Genomic DNA, 20719 nt, shown 5'->3' with positions numbered 1-20719 from the left:
ACACGATCAAAACACAGGAGGGGAGGGGGAGAGCGGGAGCAAGTCTGCCTGTCTGTGACTGCTCTGCTCCGACAGACAGAAGTGGAGTGTGTGGCGAGTGGCGACAATCAACCGCAGCAGTGCATAAAAGAGCCAAACTGAATACAGAACTATTAGCCAGACTTGGTATCCATAATATCGATATTTTGATCGATCCGCCCACCACTAGCGGGAAGTTGAAAGGCAGGAGCCGAGCGGCGGAAGGGAGCCACCACTTTACTGCCTTCCTTTCTCACACTTCGTCTCTTTTGAGGAGCCACAGTGTCCTGTTTTTCCCTCCATCACAATGGCGGGGGCAATTATCGAGAAAATGAGCACCAAAATGTTGGTGTTAATGGGAGTTATACTGCTTTTGTTCCAGGCGTTCGCGTTCATGGCCGGTGGGTTAATTGGTAAGTTTTTCCGCCCCCTCCTCCTACCTTCTTATCGCTCACTTTTATCATCAGCTTTTCTTTTTTTTTTACTGTCGGATGCTAACGTATAAACAACAAAGCGAAAAGTTGGGTCGTTGCATGGCTGTCAACTTTTGACTACTGGTGGAGCTATACTTTTATAAATCTAAATAAAGACAAAATAAAAATAAATATCACCATAGGTGACTAATAGGGTAATGCATTATAAAGTAACTTGTAATCTAACTTACTTTGAAATCAGGTAATCAGTAAAGTAACTTAAAATCAAGTAATCTGGAAAGTTACTAGGTTACTTTTTAAAGATGTTCCAGTTAAAAGTTGTTTTCATTTGTTTTTGAGCAGATCAAACAAATATGTCATGTTCCAAAAAGCCAAACATATCAATACATTATAACAAATAATCAATAAAGCGAAAAAGTTGACTCTTAAAAAGTTGATTGCCATGTCAGTGGTTTAAACCATGGAACCAAAGACAGACACCCTAACCACTGAGCTATACAAGATTGATGTTTTAAATACATTAAATGTAACATCGGCTATCACTGATAAAAATTTTAATAGTCCAGTTTTTGGGGAAGTCTCTTCTGTAAGTAAAAATTTCTTCCAGTGCCCAAATTCCTTTTGTTCGAATGTCAGTGTTTCCTGTGACAAGCGAGGAAAAGGAAAATGGCGCCAATTCATCTCAAACTAAGAAGTGCCATTGCGAAGGTGGATCTTAATTGCATCTCTAATCTGCAACTCAACTGTAAAATAACACTTAGTTTGGGCACCATTGAACTCTGAAAATATTGAAATTACAGTTCAGGAGTAGAAATCTGCTCCCAAAAATTTCATCCTGAACTGTACATGTTTGCTGGGTACCATATGATATTACCTTGTAAATCTAATGTGCAGCTCTTGTTTTTCAATCACTTCTCCTTGAAATCACTTCTCTCCCCTTGCTGTCTCATCAGCTCCCAGCCCCACCACGGCGGTAAACTACGTGGCCACTAAATGCGTGGACACTGCCAAGCACCGCCAGGAAAGCAAGTGGTTCATGCCTTGGGGTCCCAATCAGTGCTACAAGATCCAGTCCTTTGAAGAGGCCCCGCCCAAAATGATTGAGGCCAACAACATTGTGTTTGCTGTCCACATTCCTCCACCTAACAAGGAGATGAGCCCCTGGTTCCAGTTCATGCTGGTCATCTTGCAGTTTGACATCGCATTTAAGATGTACAACCAGATAGGTGAGAAATGATGTCATTTTCAATTGAAGACCCCTTACCAAAAAGGCGTATATTTAAGTATACTTGAAGTATACTCAAAATGAGGAGAGTATACTTCCAGTTTACTTTTCTTGTACTTTTTGGAAGTATACTCCACCAAGTAAATGTTAAGTGTACATATACTAGTGGCTCAGTCAAGTCATGTGTCGTGTCCTTGGGCAAGACACTTCACACAGATTGCATCCAGTGCTAATCGCACTGGTGTATGGAAGGTGCAAATGTTTAGTGGTGGTCGGAGGGGCCGTAGGCGCACACTGGCAGACACGCTTCCGTCAGCCTGCCCCAGGGCAGCTGTGGCTACATAAGTAGCTTACCGCCTCCGCAGTGTGAATGTGTGAGCGCATAATTAATGTATCCATTCTATTGTAAAGCGTCTTTGAGTGTCTAGAAAAGCACTATATAAATCTGATGCATTATTATTATTATTAGTTCATCATTGGGCTTTTTGCTGTAAACTAAACTGTGGACATAACTGTACCACAAAGTATATTATAATAGTGTACTTAAATATACCATAAAGTATACTTGAAAGTATGCATAGATATACTTATTAATATACTTTATAATATACTTTAGTATACTTTTAAGTGTAAAATGTTTCAATTTAGTCCCAAGGAGTTTACTTCAAGTTTACTTTTAGTACATGAATAAGTACACTCGAAAAATAAACTTAGGTATACTTAAGTATACTCTATATTAAGTACTTAAAGTATACTACTTTTTGGTAAGGGACCACAACATTCTAAATGTTCAGTCTTGTGCTATTTCTTTCTACTTCTCTGTTCTAGCATCAATGTTAGCCTCCATCCGTATATATACATTCCTTGTCACTTAACATAATGATTTGAAGAGTGAAGTTATACAACTATTAGAATTAACTATCTTCACATATCCTCACTTTGCTGAGTCTATCCTGGTGAGTGCTTAGCAACCTTCTACAATCCATTTCCTGCTGATTGCATTCCTTTTACACTGAAAGGCAGCAAACAGTGATTGATGTCTTGTATATTACTCTCTAGGCCCGGGCCGGGTGTGTTGTGCATGGAAGGGTGAGTTAGCTGGGTTTGACACACAATTGACAGGTATCAAAGAGAGATAAGTGGTTAATGTACTGCATCTGTTGCTGCTGAGCAGTGAAACTGAGACTGATTCTAGTTGAATGCTTACAGCACGAGTCACACTAAAATGTTGTGGATTTCCAATTTGTCACTTTTATTGGTCAATATTATTGCAGTTATTTGCATTTGAGCATATTTGTCTATATGATTATATTGTTTACAGTTGCCATAATTTCCCTCCAACCTCACTGTTTATTGTAAACTAAACATCACTGCTCGTGTTCAAGGTGATGGAGTTCAAGACTTGTCACTCCCTCGTAGCTTTGTAACTCTTGGTTACTGAGGCTTTAATAACTCACATTTTTATTCATTTTATTTATGCAGTATGCACTGATTTGTATAAACCCATAAATTCATATGCTGCTCTTGAGCATAAAATTTCATTAGGTTTGTGAAACATGTTTGTGTAAATTAAATGAGATCCAGCCATGCGTGGTTACCTGTGATTTAAGCTGTGTTTCGATCAAGCATTTCAGTTCAGTTCATGACTTGGTCGCTCTGTTGGCTAGCAAATCAAAGCACGGGTGCAAGAACAGAAAGTGATGAATGTGCAGAAGCAGTAAGTGATGGAAAGCCTTTACAATTTTGTTCGTTTTGCACATTACTCCACATTTGGACGTATATTTGTTATGCATGTGCAGATGGTACTTAATGTTGTCACGTCGGTGTCTATTTTTTTGCAGTGTGTATTTCCGTCATTTTTCTCGCCGACGCCACAGGCGCTCGGTGTCGGTCACATTTGTCTGACGTCAGATTGGGCATACCCACAAGAATGTGCCAGTGTCCCAATAGTTTATGAATGACAAACTTGAGAGAGTCACATCCAACGCTACACACTGACAAAAACGACTTATCCTCTAATTTTTTTTTTATAATATTACTGCAGCTTAGGTGTCATTCTTTCGGCGGCTAAAGTACGCACACCAGAAAGTGCAGCATTTTGAATTTAAGCATGAAATTAAAGCTGGGGGGAAAAAAATAGGTTTCAGGCGCTGGAACGAATTTATGGCATTTGCATTCATTTCAAAAGGGAAAGCTAATTTGAGATATGCACTAGTAGCACCACTGTAATTTGTTTCTTTCATAAAAGGAATATATTATAGTTCCAGTATGAGAACATCCATTCAACACACCAAGCAGCCATTGCTGTGCATCATTGCAGTGAGCTGGGGAAAAAAATAGTAGTAGAGCAACAGCTCCCTGGACAAAAAGTTTAAATGCTTGCATTGTAATTATTTATGAGCCATCCCCTTTGGCCTTCTTTGTCTAAATAGTCATGTCACCGTAATGGGCAGCTCTTCAGCACAATTCATGTGCCGACATTCTCTGCCTTGGTGGAAGTGTATAAGCAAACCGGGGATTGTTTACCGTCTGGCTGCCAGACAAATGAATCTGAGATGTTTACATTACAGATGTTTCTGTAATAGACTGAAGACTCTTTGACGATTCTGAGCCACAGGACGTGCCACAATATGAAGAGCTTATGGAGCAAGGTCCGCTTGGTGCCGGGAGTAAAAATCACTTATAATTGTCAGACAAATATGATCTTGCCGTTTTGAACACAGTTAGAAATATTTACTACTGGGATAAATACCTTGACTTACGAGTTCATTTCGTTCAGTTACAAAGTTTGTTCCTCTTTTTTTTTTATATATATATAAAATGTATTTTTTTCATTGAAATAAGGTGAAATGACACAAAAACAAAATCTCCAAGTGTTATGCTAGCGAGAGCCAACTGCCGGCCAAGCAAATATAGTTTATTGTGTTTCACAACAATACTTAACAATATTTATAATGTCATATATAAGTTTGGATGAAATTGCGAAGCACGCAGGTTCTGTGGCCAAAATTCATGGGAGGGGTGTTTGAACGAGCGATGTGTGAATGGGGGCAGCCTATCAAAATGTCACATAATGAATCTACTTTATTCTCGCCCATTTTGTCCTTTGTCAACCTGTTTCTTCTTTGACAAACATGCTATGATTTTATGGTTTAGTGAGAGTAATACAATTCAACTAACTGCCTGCGCAGCCTCAAATCCTGATATGGGTTTATAGTTCAAGGTGCAGGTGTGAGCCTGCAACTGTCATCTCCTCCCACCCCACCCTTTTTTTTGCAGTGGTCCATTCCAGTCTGGTTTGGCTGTGTTCCGCAATGTGCAGTGGGCCCTATGTTGTTTTTTTGTATTGCCAAATGCTTCTCAATTCTAATCTTGGAAACCTTGCTTTGGCAAAGATTAGAAGGTTGTTTTCAGCAGCCCATGCTTTGGTCAACGACCATATCTGGATCACCATGTTTGTATAGTCTTTACTACAGTCATTATTCTATTCTTTCATTGAATTCACATGCTACGGTGCATAACTGTCTTCTGTCCCAGTTTTGAGACAATCAAGACCACATACTCAGGTGCCTGATTGTCAAGATAATACATTGCTTTCAAGAAGGATTGCTTTCGCTTCGAAGCAAGCAGCACATATTACTATTCTAGGAAAATGGGTTTATTATGGGACTGCTGAAAGCAGCACATATTACTCTCCACCCTAGAAAATCCCGAGATTTTTCCGCAAAAATGCGGCCCGTACCGTAGATCGCACCGGGACAAATGAGGTATCAAACGATGCGGCTCGATCTGACTCGGTGCGGCATTACTTTTCTAGGAATTCCGAGTTACCATGGCAATGCAATTCCCCAAAAACTCCCAAAAAACTCCCATAGGAAATGAATGGAGAAAGGGGGAACAAATTACAGATCAAGCACCTTTTTCCAAGACACGCTGCGCACGCATACGTTATCCGACCGATACGAATTTTAGCTCATTTTGTAGGAATTTTTCCCATCTTTAGCTCATTGTCGAAATCTTTTTTAAGGAATGAAAGTTCTCCCCCCTGTGCGGGTTCAAAGACAGTGAGTGAATTAGGCTTCTACCGCACTCTGTTGACCAATTAACTTTAGAGTGGCGGGAAAAAAGAAGTCTACTTCTATTTGCAAAAGTTTCACTTCAACTCGTCACCATGGCCACAATCTTTGCTCACTAGACAACAAATTCTCACATTTTGTAGTCACGAGTGTCTCCTTTCAGACAAACTAACTTTTATTTGGCTAAGGTGTCATTTAGTACCTTTATTTTCACTTTAAGCTCGGACAAGTCAGACCAACTCGCCTATCTCTTCCATGTTAAATTCAGGCGCCTTTAACCCTGCATTTCTGATAAATCATAAGTTTTCAACCTGCTCTCATTTGGTAATTTTTCATCCGATTAAAAAAATGAGAACATGCTCGTGTTCCCCAAACCCTTGTCGTTCTAACGAGCCATTTCTTGAATCTGTATCTCGAACCGTTAAGTCGTGAGAGGCTTTTGTTCAAGGGGTGTGTCTCTCATACAATCTCAATGGAATGTGGGGCGCGTGACGGCTCCAAGTCAAAAATGTGCGTGCGCTTTTCAAGTGACAGTGAGATATTTTTAGTTTCTGTTGATTATGGTTAACTTCCACATTTCTTGACCGATTCCAGTCGTTTAAATTTTAAACTGTTCAGCTCATTTACATTTTTTTAAATACATTTTCAGGGACAGTGAGATACTTTTAGTTGATGTTGATTATGGTTAACTTCCACATTTCTTGAGCGATTCCAGTGGTTTAAATTTTAAACTGTTCAGCTCATTTACAAGAGTCAGCAGTCCCATTCAAAATTTCCGCGGGAATTTTTCTAGTTATAACTATACTCATTATTTCACAAAGGTTAGAGAGACACTTAACTGTCCTGCTTCCCACAAACGGGGCCACTTACTTGGGTGTCTGGCTATTATGCCAAAATGTAGCTTTAAGAAGGATTGTTGTTACTATATTAATTGTATTACAAGGTTAAACATGTAACTATTCTGTATCCCAGTCTTGAGACCCACAAGTCCACTTGCACAGGTGTCTGGTTGTTATGTCAACATATAGTTTTAAGAACGATTGTTTGGTCTATATTCATCATTCTTATAATTATATTCACAAGGTTACATAGATGTGGAACTGTCTTCGTCACACTCAGGTGCCTGTTTGTTATGCCATCACAAAGCGTGTGAACATAAGTTAGCATAAGTATATAATTGCCATAACAGCTACTGCCTTCCGGCAGGAGATTCAGGGCCCCCAGAACCAGGCTGAACCGCTACAAGAACTCATTCCTGCCGACATCCATCAAACTGCTTAACAACCGACATTAACTCAGTGCAATAAGATATATATATATATATATATATATATGGTGCAATGTTGTGTACATACCCATGTGTGTATATATATATATATATATATATATATATATATATATATATATATATATATATATATATATATATATATAGAAGTGTGTACAGACGCTCCCCTACTTACGAACATTCGAGTTACGAACAACGGTACATACTGTACGAACATTTCTGTGCGTGTGTCGGAAAATGTCCGGAAAGAGTTAGATTTTGTATTGTGCGCCTTTTTCCGAGTGTAGTGCTTCTTTCCGCCGCTAATACCGACGCTTGGCGCTGTGAGAGTTTACCCACACTGTGAGAGCTCACCCAGCATCGACCTTCATCTTCCTCTATTTTTTTTCTCATTACGTACTCATGGAAGAGATGGAGAAACTTCTCACCATTTGGCTCGAGGATCAGCAGCAGCGGCGTATTCTTCTGAGCCTTATGCTCATTCAGGAGAAAGCCAAATCTATCTTTGAGGATGTCAAGGCTAAGGCTGGGGAAAGCGCTGCCGAAGAAACGTTTTCTGCCAGCCACGGGTGGTTTTGTTGTTTCAAAAAGAGGGCTAATCTCCACCATGTGTCCGTGTCCGGAGAGGCAGCATCTGCGGACAAAGAGGCTGCCGAGCGATTCCCCCAAGTGTTGAAGGAGATCATTGACGAGGGTGGCTATTCGGCTAAGCAGATCTTCAATGTCGACGAAACGGGTCTCCTCGACCCTCAACTTCTTCATAAGTGTTCTTCTATTAAGTGTCTCTCGCTCTCTCTCTAACATTGTACTGTACGTACAGTACTGTACTGTATTCTCTCCATTTTATTAAAAGTTTTTTCAGTACAAACCAATGCAGTTTATTTGTATACAAGCCTTAAACATACTTATATAAACCTTCAATATACTTATATAGGCTTTAAACATAAATTAGAATACAAAATATAGCGCTGAAGCAAAATATAGCGCTGAAGCAACTTACGAACAAATTCACCTTACGAATGACCGCTCGGAACGGAACTCGTTCGTAAGTTGGGGAGCGTCTGTATATGGGTGTGTGCAATGTACTTCTCTACACATGTATACTCCTGTGAAGACTTCTGGGAAGTCTTCTACTTATTGCTGCACTTCTTATTTATTTAATTTTAATTTCATCTCTTTCTATTCTGTTGTTTTCTCTTACTGTAAACTGCAGCTGGACGGAGTCCAGGAAAAAGTTCCCCACGGGGAAAATAAAAGTATATCGTATCTTAATTGAACGACATCTTGTATTCTGTTCCAAGGGCATCCACCAAAATGGTGGTTTCACTAAGGTTTGGTTTGCCATGAAGACATTCCTGACACCCAGCATCCTCATCATCATGATCTGGTACTGGAGGCGCATCACGCTCATGACTAGACCTCCTGTGCTTCTGGAGAAGTAAGGCCACACACTACGAAAGAGTCTAATATTGTGATGTCATTGTTTGAAAGAATTTGTGTTTGCAACCTAAATGATCATGACAAGATGAAGAAGGCATGGTGGGGCAAAGTACTGCAGCCAGAGCGTACAAATGAATAGTTTTATCATAAGCTGCTGAGGCACTGCATTAGGGTGCATATTAACTATGAATGAAATTTGCAAGTGGGTCATGCAAACTCTGTGCACTTAAGGTCAGTAAGATAAGTGCGTCTGAGAAGCATTCTTATTGCTTAACTGCATCAGTAAGGTTTTGAGCAAACAGGGTCGCTCATAGATGACACAAGATAATGGCTGACGCATTCATAGAAAGATACATTACTGTCACCTTTTTACCTTGGTGTGCAATGTTTGATTTGTTCGTTTGACCTGATAAACCAAAGAAACTTTACTTTCTATTATTTACTTGACTTTCTGTTATTTAACAACTGTATTGATGAATTGAATACTATGATTCCTCCAAACAAACGTAATGCCAAAATAATAATAATCTAGTAATGCATTTTGAGATCCGCACACAGGTAGTTGGATTTGATCATTTGGGACCAAGTGTTTGTATAACCCCTGCCGTGCTGGGAAGACATTACGAAGAGGCTGCCTGCTGGGCCACAGGAAAAGCCTGGCGAAGCGTGAAACACGTTACAAAATCTAGCAAGCACTAGCAATCGACTGAAACACACAGCCACTCAGTGTCTCTTTTTTGCTCTTTGTGACACACGGCTCTGTTTCGCAGATGAGCAGGGTCTTAGGAAGTGTGACTTTTAGATACTTGAAGTGATCATTTTTTATACGCCATTTCCTAACATGGGAATTTTCCCTACTTCACTTCATGTATCCAAAACATTCAGCCCTCCATAATCACGCACGCGCGCACACGCACGCACACACACACACACACACACACACTTGTACCTATATAATTGTGAGGACATCCATAGACATAATACATTTCCTAGCCCCTTTCCCTGACCCCAACCATCAAAAATAATTGCCTACCCCCATTCCTTCCCCTAACCTCAACGATAACCCAATTCAAACCTAAACTCTAAAACCAAGTCTTGACCCTCCAAAAGAGATCTAAACTTGTGAAGCCCAGCAAAATGGCCCCACGTGGATGGGTGGGCCCCAACTCTGTGAAATTTTGAAATGTTGGCCCTACTATGTAACAAAAACAAGATCACGCACACACACACACACACACACACACACACACACACACACACACACACACACACACACACGTACCTATATAATTGTGAGGATATCCATAGACATAATACATTTCCTAGCCCCTTCCCCTGACCCCAACCATCAAAAATGATTGCCTACCCCCATTCCTTCCCCTAACCTCAACGATAACCCAATTCAAACCTAAACTCTAAAACTAAGTCTTGACCCTCAAAAAGAGGTCTTGAGTTGTGAGGACCAGCCAAAATGTCCTCACTTCACAAAAATCTTCCTCAATCTGTTGGTTGAAGACGTATTTTGGTTCTCAAGTACACGCACACACACACACACACGCACACACACACACACACACACACGCACACACACACACACACACACACACACACACACACACACACACACACACACAGTGCCCTTCACTCTGTTGGTTTTGGACAGGGCACATTCTTCGCATACCAGCCGAGTAAGGTTTCACTTTGGAAAGTTTTGCAGAAGAGTTGAGTCTGGAGGTGAATGATTTAGAAACTTTTATGACTTTGTTAAAATATGTTTCCACTAGAGTATTTTGAGTCTTGTGTGGGAGTTTCCTGTGTGTTACAAATTGTCCCACTCTGATTCTGTTTACTATTACATAAAGATTTCTGATAGGACGTTAACCTGGCTTCATGGATTCATTCTTACTGAAGGTCCAGCTACAATGAAATTCAAACGCTGGAATTATTATTCTGTTTTGCTAGCTTCCTCATTTATGATCTGCTGGTGGCATGCAGGAACCTGCTGAGGCCACTCTTTGAAGCTTTAAGTGAGATCACAGACTTAAGTTATTTCGATCAGTGTACCTCACCACTTGGAAACCGGAAAGTTGAAGCACTGGATTGTTTTCAGAGTCCTTCTTATTTTTCCCATTGTTTGGCAGTATGCAACAATTGAGTTTGCACTGTACCACTATCAACAGGACCGGAATCGTGTCAATTGCAACTTTTTTTAAATGACAAAACCAAATCCAATCCGGGAATTTTGCTGTTTCTTGTTTTTTTTTAACCCATATAAATATACACAGACTACTTAGATCCGATAGATCTGTATCAGAAATATGGCTTTACAATATTAGTAATGGTCAGTTTTGATTGAAACGGTTATATTGCATTACATCCAGTTGGTGTACAACGGCAGTGTTGACTCCACAAATATTGATACATTAAATATTACACCCTAACATTATAATCCACACTTTCCTTATTTTGAATAATATTCTTGAAGGATTGTTTTGATATTATTCATTGATGCGTAACTTTCCTTCGTTCTCGACTTGAGACCCACAGGGCCACATATTGCTACGCAGGTGTTTGACTATTATGCTAACATATAGCTTTAAAAAAGTCATTGTTATTCATAAGGTTACATCATGGGTTAAAGCAAAAAAAAAAAAAAAAATCATTTGACTGAAAACTTTTTAGTCTTAAAATGACTGCGGTCAAATTTTGCAGCGCAGTGAGGCTTTTTAAATAATATTGTACATGACAAGTATATATAACTTGTCCACACGGGGAGATTTTCAAACACAAAATATAAAGGTAGAAATCAGTGCAATGGAGGCATTTAAGTAATCAGTGGGTGATATGAATGTTTTTTGTTTTTTTAAGTACCGGGAGTCAAATTGTGCATTCCAGGCATGATCAGGTCAGGGATGAAAAAAGGTGATAAGTATACAACTGCTCTAAAGGGTACAGGGGCATGTTCCCTTAGAAGAAAATATGCAGTATTTAATATTTAAATGCATCAATTTGATGAATTTTGATTTAAAAAAAAACTCAAGCAAAATTAAAAGACAGTATCAATTGAATAATAAAGTATCTATCTATAAATGGTCATATTATGCTATGGGTTGGGAGGGTTACTTTTAAAATGCATTCTGAGTTTCTAGTTGCCTGTTAAAAAATGTAGTTAGTAGTAATGTAATACACAATAGTATGCGGGCACGTCTATCCCAGTGGCAAGTTTAGCCGTTTTTATAACGTGGTGTTGAGATAGATAGTAAAGGTGGTGACTTACGTTCGACAGTGCAGCCGCTATCAGGCAGTTATTAGCTTCGACATACGTATCATGTAGCACTCCACACTGACACATACACACACACACACACACACACACACACACACACGCACACACACACACACACACACACACACACACGCACACACACACACGGGTCTTCACGATTCACATTGGTCACATATTTTGGTTTCTAAACGGCCTGTTTCACCGAAAGGTGCGTGATTTTCATGCCTGTCGAAGTGTCGCGGCACCTTTCAGATGAGATTTAAGTTAGTTGAAAAGTAAACAAATTGCAGCTGCGTCCCACTTCCGCGCGTCATTAAGATTAACTTAACACTTCCCGCGGCACCTACAAAATAAAAGTGTGCATATATTAAATCTGTCTGGACAGCTTTATTGTGTTGATGTTTGACAACAACCAGGTATGCAACTTTGCGCAAATTACATTTTTGTCTGTCAAATAGCGCAGTCAGCGTAAGCCTGTTTTTTCCTAATCAAATTTTGAACATGTTCAAATTTTCTCTATGGCAAGAAAAACGGTTTGAGAGAATAAATCAAGTGGCTTTGCAATGTTTTACAACACTGAAGGAAGCCTGCCGAAAAAGCAACACTTGCTATGTGCGCGCAACCCTTGCATGTGGCTCAGTGGGCTTTCATTTTTCTGAATGACAGAAATCTGTCGGGGCGATGGAGAACTTTAACCCTTGGGTTACATTGACACGTAACTTTCCTGTGTCCCAGTCTTGAGACTCACAAGACCACATACTCGGGTGTCTGGTTGTTGTGCCAACATATTGCTTTAAGAAGGTTTGTTATGACTTTTCTATTCACAAGGTTACATAGACACATAAACGTCAGCCTTGAGACCCACAAGGCCACATGCCGGGGCGTCTGTTATGCCAACACGTTGCTTTCACTTAATTTTGAGCAATGTTTTTTTATTTGTAAAACAAAACAAAACATTTTGCCGTTACAGAGTGATCTTTGCTCTGGGAATCTCCATGACGTTCATTAACATCCCAGTGGAGTGGTTCTCTATTGGCTTCAACTGGACCTGGATGTTGCTTTTTGGAGACATCCGACAAGGCATTTTCTACTCCATGTTGCTTTCCTTCTGGATCATCTTCTGCGGGGAGCACCTCATGGTAACGTGTTTTTTTAAACTTGGTCTTTGTCGTCAACTGTTTTCTTCTGAATTGTGGTCTTGAACATCTGTATTTTGTTCCCTTCTTTCAGGACCAGACGGAGAGGAATCGTTTCTCAGTGTATTGGAAGCAAGTCGGGCCCATCGTGTTTGGATCTTTCTGTCTCTTCATCTTTGACATGTGCGAGAGGTGAGAAGTGTTTTTGTCTCTGTTAAAATGGCAACAATATTATTTATAAAGAATAAACACTACTTGCATGCGAAGCGATCTACCGGTTTATGCTCATAAATAAATGCACGGTTTTGTTTTGTGTCACCAGAGGTGTCCAGTTGACAAACCCGTTCTACAGCATCTGGGCATCAGATGTTGGAACTGAGCTGGCTGTATCCTTTGCACAAACAGACAATTAGTACCTTATGTTCCATTTTGGCTAATAGTGAGTCCAAAACGACTTTTATGCCTTGAAATAGACTCTCATCTGTATTTGTACAAAATTTGTACATAAGGGCCAACTTTGCTTTTCAAAGGTGCGCAAATTTTTTTTTAAGGTTCCCTTGACTAATAAGAGGAGGAATAATTCAGTAATGCCATATGTTGTCACAAGCTTGGGATGGATGTGTTTTTTTTCTTGTACAGTATATCTCAAAGCTTGCCAGGCTGAGAATTGACATCTTAAAAACTGGTCTTTCAATGCAAAAGCCTGCTGCATTCTTCTCAATCTCACACAAGACACACTGAAGCACAGAGATTACAGGGCCATCATATCTTTCATTTAATGATTAATTATCCTGTATCAACATTTTATGCAAAAATAATTATGTAATTAAATCAAGTTTAAATGCGACTGTACTTATATGATCAAAATGTGAGGAATTATAATTAATAACTAACAATATTAAGGATAACATCCATTTGAATTTGAGATGTTTTGTCCTTGACTGCTGCTCACTCAGATGGCTTTCATAATAGTGGCAGGGATCTGCGCTTGCCTCTACTTCCTCTTCCTCTGCTTCATGGTTTTCCAAGTCTTCCGCAACATCAGTGGCAAAAGGACTTCGCTGCCTGCCATGTCCAAGGCCAGACGCCTGCACTATGAGGTGTGTACGGTTTGAATCAATTGTCTCTCCATTTGGAAAACACAGTAATGACCATACATTCAACCCTGATTCTAACACCGCGATATCTCTTACAGGGTTTGATTTTTAGATTCAAATTTCTCATGTTGGTCACTTTGGCTTGTGCTGCCATGACTGTCATCTTCTTCATCATCAGTCAGGTGGGTCTTGTAATAACATAAGACTAGTCACAAAAATAAAACTGCAGATTTTAAAGTGGCTTTTAAGGCACATTTGTGCAATAATGCTGCTGTCTAATCAGCATCTTGCAATGCACTGTACTTTTGCAAACCATATTGCACTTTCCTAACTTTGTCCAGGTGAATGAGGGTCACTGGCACTGGGGGGATCATACAGTGCAGGTGAACAGTGCCTTCTTCACAGGCATCTACGGAATGTGGAATCTGTACGTGTTCGCTATCATGTTCTTGTACGCACCCTCTCACAAGCGATATGGAGACGACCAGTCAAGTGGACAGTGCATCACTGGTAACTACATTTCTTGAATAATGTTTTTAAAAGTCACACTTTTGGCTGGTCCTGTGCAAGGCTGGTCTGGCCATCTGGCATACAGGGCAGATGCCCGGTAGGCTGGCTTCTTTTGGGGCCGATGCAATGCCTTTTACCCCCGGCAGACCCGCATTTTTTCTGCTGTGCATTTTTTTTTTTGTAACTGATTTTGATTTTTTTTCCCCCATAAGAAAACATGGGGAAAAAATGTGGGGTCATCTCATGTTCTTATTTGTTATAGTGGACGCCGGGATAGTATGGCTGTGACGTGTTGTAAACTTACCAAGCTTATATGTAACATTTTTAACATGAACATCATGCAAATCAACTTGTGATTGTGATTGGTTAGCTAGGATCCAATCATGAACCAGAAGTGTTGACATCCTCCAAATTATGAGTTTTTATTGGTTTAGACATGCAAATATGTCATGTCCACTGCAATCATCTATGGGTTTATTATTTTCCTACATTTTACCACAATTTAGAAGGACCAGTCCATTAATCGATTTTGAATATAGATGGCAGACTGAAACATCATCAATAAACATCAGTGGCAAAACTACATGTTAGACAAGAGTCGGGCACCTAACATCCCCATTGCCTAGCATAGTGTTTCTAAACCCTGGTCCTCGGGGCGCACTATCTAGCCTGTTTTCCATGTCTCCCTATTCCAACGCAGCTGAAGATCGTTATCAGGCTTCTCCAGAGCTTGCTAATGAACTGCCATTGGAATCAGCTGCGTGTGGAATAGGGTGACATGGAAAACAGGCTGGATAGTGTGACCCGAGGACAAGGGTTGAGAAACACTGCCCTAGCGCACTCCAAAAGTACATTTTTGGGTCAACTGAAAGGCACATTTGAGTGTCCAAACTTCCACTTATAGCTACAGAAAAAAGTTTTTTCTGATTAGTTTAAAATGGCTTACCTTAACTACAAAGTACTGTACACTCTAAAAACAGTTGGGTCAAAAATAACCCAACTATGGGTCAAAAATGGACCGATCTTCTACTTGAGGCTATTTGACCCAACTTTGAGTCAAGAAATGGGTCTTTCAGCGTAAAACAACTCATAAATACTGGTCAGATCCTTTACTTGGGTAAAAAAATTGGGTCATTTTATATAAATCAATCCATGAAGTTGGGTCAAATTGACCCATAAATTAGATCGGTCCATTTTTGATCCCTAAATGGGTTACTTTTGACCAACTGTTTTTAGAGTGTAGAATCTTGCGTCGCGTTGTGACAAAGGTAGAATTGGTTATTGTGTCTTTTGGTGCTGTAAAAAGTAAATCCTTGTGGTGTAAGCCGTATACTAAAAAAGCGATAAGCCACACATAAGTTGCCTTTAAAAATAAAAAAAATAAAAAAAGTATAATATAAATCTACTATAAATGTGACAGTTCATTGAATACCACAAACATGACAATAATAAGCGTCCGGCATCTCATAACTTCAATAATTCAATGCATTGTTGATTGTTCCATGCAATACATTCTGGGAACCGATTGGCATTACCGTCATTATCATAGATATAATCATGTAGCTAGATATACAGGTAGGTAGCTTTGGTGGGTGACCTTAAAGCTAGTAGGTGCAAAATGTTGGCATGTCGCAGCACCATTTGTGAAAGTTTTAACCATCACAAATGAGTGGTGGATTTGATTTATTCGACAATAAGCAAATTCAACAACTATTTAGTTTGGGGTATTTGAAACACGGCAAATGTTAGCAAAATTAGGCATTTTCTGGGGAATTCCCTGAGACTTTTTTGGCTGGAGAGTAGAATTTGAGTGGCTTCCTTCCAGACTCAAAGTAAGGCAACGTTGAGAAAAGGGGTTTAGGAAGTAATGAAAACTATTCATCTCTCAGAATTTTTGTCAGAGGTAAGTAGGTGGCTTTGATGCTTTTGGAGGCTTTCTCGAAAATGCATCAACCAGTCAACCACTCATGAGATGTGAGTTTCAAACCACTGTGTTAATTTACTTCCCCTAGAGTGAAATGTTAAAAGCCTGTTGCATGACAGAGGTTTTTAGTTGTGCATGAGAGTTTTTTGGTTGCATGTGAGAGAGGTTTTCATTGTGTGTTGTGCTTGGGAGGTTTCCTTTGCGTCACGTGCAAGTTGTGGTATGTGTGAGAAAAGAGTTTTTGTGTGTGTATCGAGGTATTTTGTCATGTTTAACAGATTTTCATGTGCTATTGTAAGTGTGAGATGTTTTTTTGGTGTGCGAGAGATTTTTTGGTATGTCAGAGGTTTTACCTGTGTCTAGTAATGTTGTTTTTGGCCTGTAGGACACCTCAAAGGTCCAAATGTGCTTTTCTTTCATCCTAATCATTTCCCTACATAATGTATACAACTGAAATTACAACCCATTTGTCCACATTATTTTGCTGATGTCAACATCTGGCAGCATAAATCTACACAAATCATCATTGAAAAATGAACAATGTCTGTGCCTAATGACTCTTAAAACCTTTGAGCTTGAATGGTACTTTCAAGAGATGTGCCCCTTCGCCAGCTTGCCATTGGCACTGAACACATTAAGGTGCCTATGCTCACTTAATGGCCTTTTGAGTGGTAACAATGTAGATGGCCCTTTTACGCTTCTGCTCCAGGGCAGCCATGTCTATGAGCGCACATTTCTAGAGATGACCCGAGTTACAAGTTTTTCAAATGACAGGCTATCGCTTGATTCAGTTTTTGCTTTGTCTTATGAAAAAATAAAAAATAAAAAAAGAGTTACAAGGGACCTTCAGAGACACCACCGCTGAGTTGAAGTGGGAAAAATGGTGCAATTAAAGGAACTGTAATGCCCAAGGAGTGCTGTCAATACACTTTAACAAACACAAATATTGTTATTGTTATTAAAAATACGTACATAACTGTTTTTTTGACTGATTGGAACGGATTCATGACATTTCAGTTCATTTAAATGAGGAACTTTGATTTGAAACACAATGAAATTGACTTAAGCAAGAAAAACAACTCCTTTTCATACAGATTTTGTAGGTTGTGGAGCTGTCCAATATATTTTTTTTATTTCTTAGTCCTAAGCAGGGCTATTCTTTATGAATGTTTGCTTATTGTTAGAGTGCTCCCTCAGGGATTGAAGGTCACAGGCTTTCAAATGTTGTTTTTCAGCCTTGCCCTGTAAGTGGAGGGATATTGCTTGTGACGTAAAGGCTGCTTGCTCTCCTCTTCTTGCTCCTACCCACCCATTTACCAAGGGAGAGATTAGAAAATGAATCTGCATATGTTTTGGTCTTTGCATTTAAACTTGGATACACTGTCTAAAATGGGATTTTTTAGAAAGATGTTTTTTGCAATGATATTAAATCCCATCCCCATTTTTCCGCTCATCTCCTCCAGCAAGGGCCTACCTGGATTCAGACCTGTCCGGCCGCAAGGGGCTGCCCATCATCACCATCAAACGGGGAGCCGAACCGCCGATTTTCACAGGCTGGTTCCACGCCTGGGACCCCAAGATTTGGGAGACGGACCCGTGGACTGAACTCCAAGCTCCAAAGTTTTTGCCAACTTTGCACCTATTTAGCACCAGTTGCCATTTTGGTAACAGCTTGCTGATGCTAGCAACATTAGCAAGCAAGCCGTTCTGTCGCGACCTGAGGAAGGATGAAAATGCAAATATTGTGTGTGTTTCTGCACCAAAACATAACTATATTGCCCCCGAGTTGCGTAAAACAACTTTGAATTACCCCCTGGGCCCGCTCACATGTTGGGAAAAAAAACAAAGATGACAAGGCAGACGAAATATTTAACTGTTCTAGGATGCGAAGCCTTTAAAATCTTCGTGGTTTGGCAACGTCACTTGCCTTTGACAAGAGGAATACGCTAAGTTTTTTTTTTTTTTTTTGGGGTTAAGTGTGTAAAAAAAGGATATCAGTTGCTTTCACGAGCGGGAACCCGGTCAGGTTCACGGAGGGACCGGGTAATGTGCACAAAGGTAGAAAAACATCACAGGCATGTGGACGGTGTTTCGTAACCCGTTTCATGTCATTTTCATGTGCTGTCAAGTGCCCACATTTGGCCATACCAACTCAGCACTCATTTACTGAATGTAATTGATTGTGGTCTTCGGTTGCTACTGCAGATGAATGTAATAATGCAGTAATCATGACAAAACGTTACTGTGTGTTTTAATAAACTTACATGTGCAAAATATGGGTGTATACAGACAAAAAAATGCCACTCAATAAGTTCCACCATTTGGATCAGTATCGTAGTACAATAGCATAGTGGACCTTAGTGTTCTTAATGTATTAAAACCCAAAAACATATAAATACGCTTTTTTAATACTTTGTCCTGCACGCCCAAAAACGTATTTATACAATTTTATACATGTTTTTTTATGCTAAAGTTTACAGAAGGCTTTGATACAGCTTCTGAAATGAAGAGGTCGCTTAAAGCAATGGTAGTTATTATAAAAGCGGCCAGCAGGTGGCAGCAGAGTATAAAAGATCAATCAGGGCCATGTTGCAAACAAGCTTACAGTTCTAAACAGATTTGCAAATAATGATGAAAATTGCTGCAAAACGGAAACAAATAAAAAAAAATCCTGATGAAAGGTGGTAGAGTGTCCGCCCTGAGACTGAGAGGTCGTGGGTTCAGTCCCCCGGCCGGGTCATACCAAAGACTATAAATATGGGACTCATTTGCCTCTCTGCTTGACACTCAGCATTAAGGGTTAGAATTGGGGGGTTAGATCACCAAATGATTCCCGAGCGCGACTCCTGCTGCTGCTCACCGTTCCCTCAGGGGATGGGTCAAATACGGAGAAAAAATTTAGGTGGGTAGCATTATGCACAGTTCAAACACTGTACTTGAATGTAGGAATATAAAAGTGTACTTAAGTAATGATTACATTTGGATGTACTGTATTGAGAATATTGAAAGAAAATCATACTCCAAAAAATTTTCAATTTTTTTTCCTCCTATCCATTAAATAACCCGTAACAAGCATCTCGGGGTTATTTTTGTATTATTTTTTTTGTAAATACAATAAATATTTTGGAAGAAAAAACGTGCAAAGGCTGAGATCAGTTTAGTGCAGAATTGCCGATTTTTATTTATTTATTTATTTTTGCCTGGGGCTAAAACGTGCCGAGCGGATGCAACCAAGGCACAGTATATAAGTGCCCTCATTTCTTTCATCTGTGACAATTTGGCGCAGTTGCCACTCTTATTTATAAGAACTTTGCCCATCCCTACCACTACCATGTGCAGTTAGCCATCAAGCTATGCCTAGAACACCCCACCCAAAAATCGATTTTCCCAGAAGTGTTGCGTGTTTGTTAGTTGGGCTTCAATGTCTCTGCCGTGTGCACGAAGTGCCGCCACATAAACACGTAATGTTGTGGCTAGCTACACTCAAATGTGGCTAGGAGATTGTTATACTGTTTAGCCACATTGACTAAAAGGTTTCATGATCCAGTGCCAACCCTGGCAGTGTTTTAGAAAATAATGCGTTCCCTATTTATGTGACAAATAATTGCTTTACAGCGTTCCCTCGCTATAACGCGGTTCACTTATCACGGTCATGCTGTTTCGCAGATTTTTTTCGCAGGTTTGAACATTGAGAATGTTTAAATAATAGAGAAATGTGAGAAAATGTAAATGCCTTGATGAGAAAAGTTTCTAAACTGTGTAGTGAGGGGTTTTAGAGCTTTAAAACATTTAGAATAAATGTAAAAAAAAAAAAATAAGTTAACTACGTTGCAGATTTTATTTATTGCGGGTACTTTTTGGAACCCAGCCCCCAGCGGAAAACGAAGGAACACTATATTTATCTCTTGCATTCAACAGTGTGTCATCCTCATTTTGCCACTTCCTCGTTTAAAATAAAACAATGTAAATGCAAAACATTTTAGATAGCGGTGTAAACCAATCTAATATCAACATGCTTTTCACTCCCACACTGTTTCTATAGTGTGTTCTTGTTAGTTATTACTGGATTGTTGCACTAACTAGAAGCTGCATGCTGCATTTTATCCCGCTGTGAAACGTGTCTAAGTATATGCACGTATACATGCCACAATTTAGCACTGTGTCCATGAAATGCTCTCATGGGTGGCTTTGAAATAAAACTTGTTGGAGTTAAAACACATGCTGTACGTGTATGGAACAAATCATACCGAAGAAGCCCTCACTTCATTAATTTAACCTTCTACCT

General features: G+C 39.7%; 1 protein-coding gene across 1 annotated transcript; it reads left to right on the top strand.

Annotated features, from left to right (window-relative positions):
• Positions 1-98: 98 nt before the first annotated feature.
• Positions 99-19511, top strand: LOC144043075 (protein wntless homolog). Its single transcript, XM_077556315.1, has 11 exons — positions 99-431; positions 1406-1678; positions 7667-7764; positions 8343-8479; positions 12738-12906; positions 12998-13095; positions 13226-13289; positions 13860-14003; positions 14099-14182; positions 14342-14510; positions 17898-19511. Exons 1-11 carry the CDS (start codon positions 326-328, stop codon positions 18284-18286), a joined length of 1731 nt encoding a protein of 576 aa, XP_077412441.1. The 5' UTR covers positions 99-325; the 3' UTR covers positions 18287-19511.
• The last annotated feature ends 1208 nt before the right edge of the window (positions 19512-20719 follow it).

This window comes from Vanacampus margaritifer, chromosome 2 (genome assembly GCF_051991255.1).
Source record: "Vanacampus margaritifer isolate UIUO_Vmar chromosome 2, RoL_Vmar_1.0, whole genome shotgun sequence".
In the NCBI taxonomy this organism is placed as follows: domain Eukaryota; kingdom Metazoa; phylum Chordata; class Actinopteri; order Syngnathiformes; family Syngnathidae; genus Vanacampus; species Vanacampus margaritifer.
Note: the sequence above shows the minus strand (reverse complement) of the source record. Positions and strands in the feature narration are given on the sequence as shown.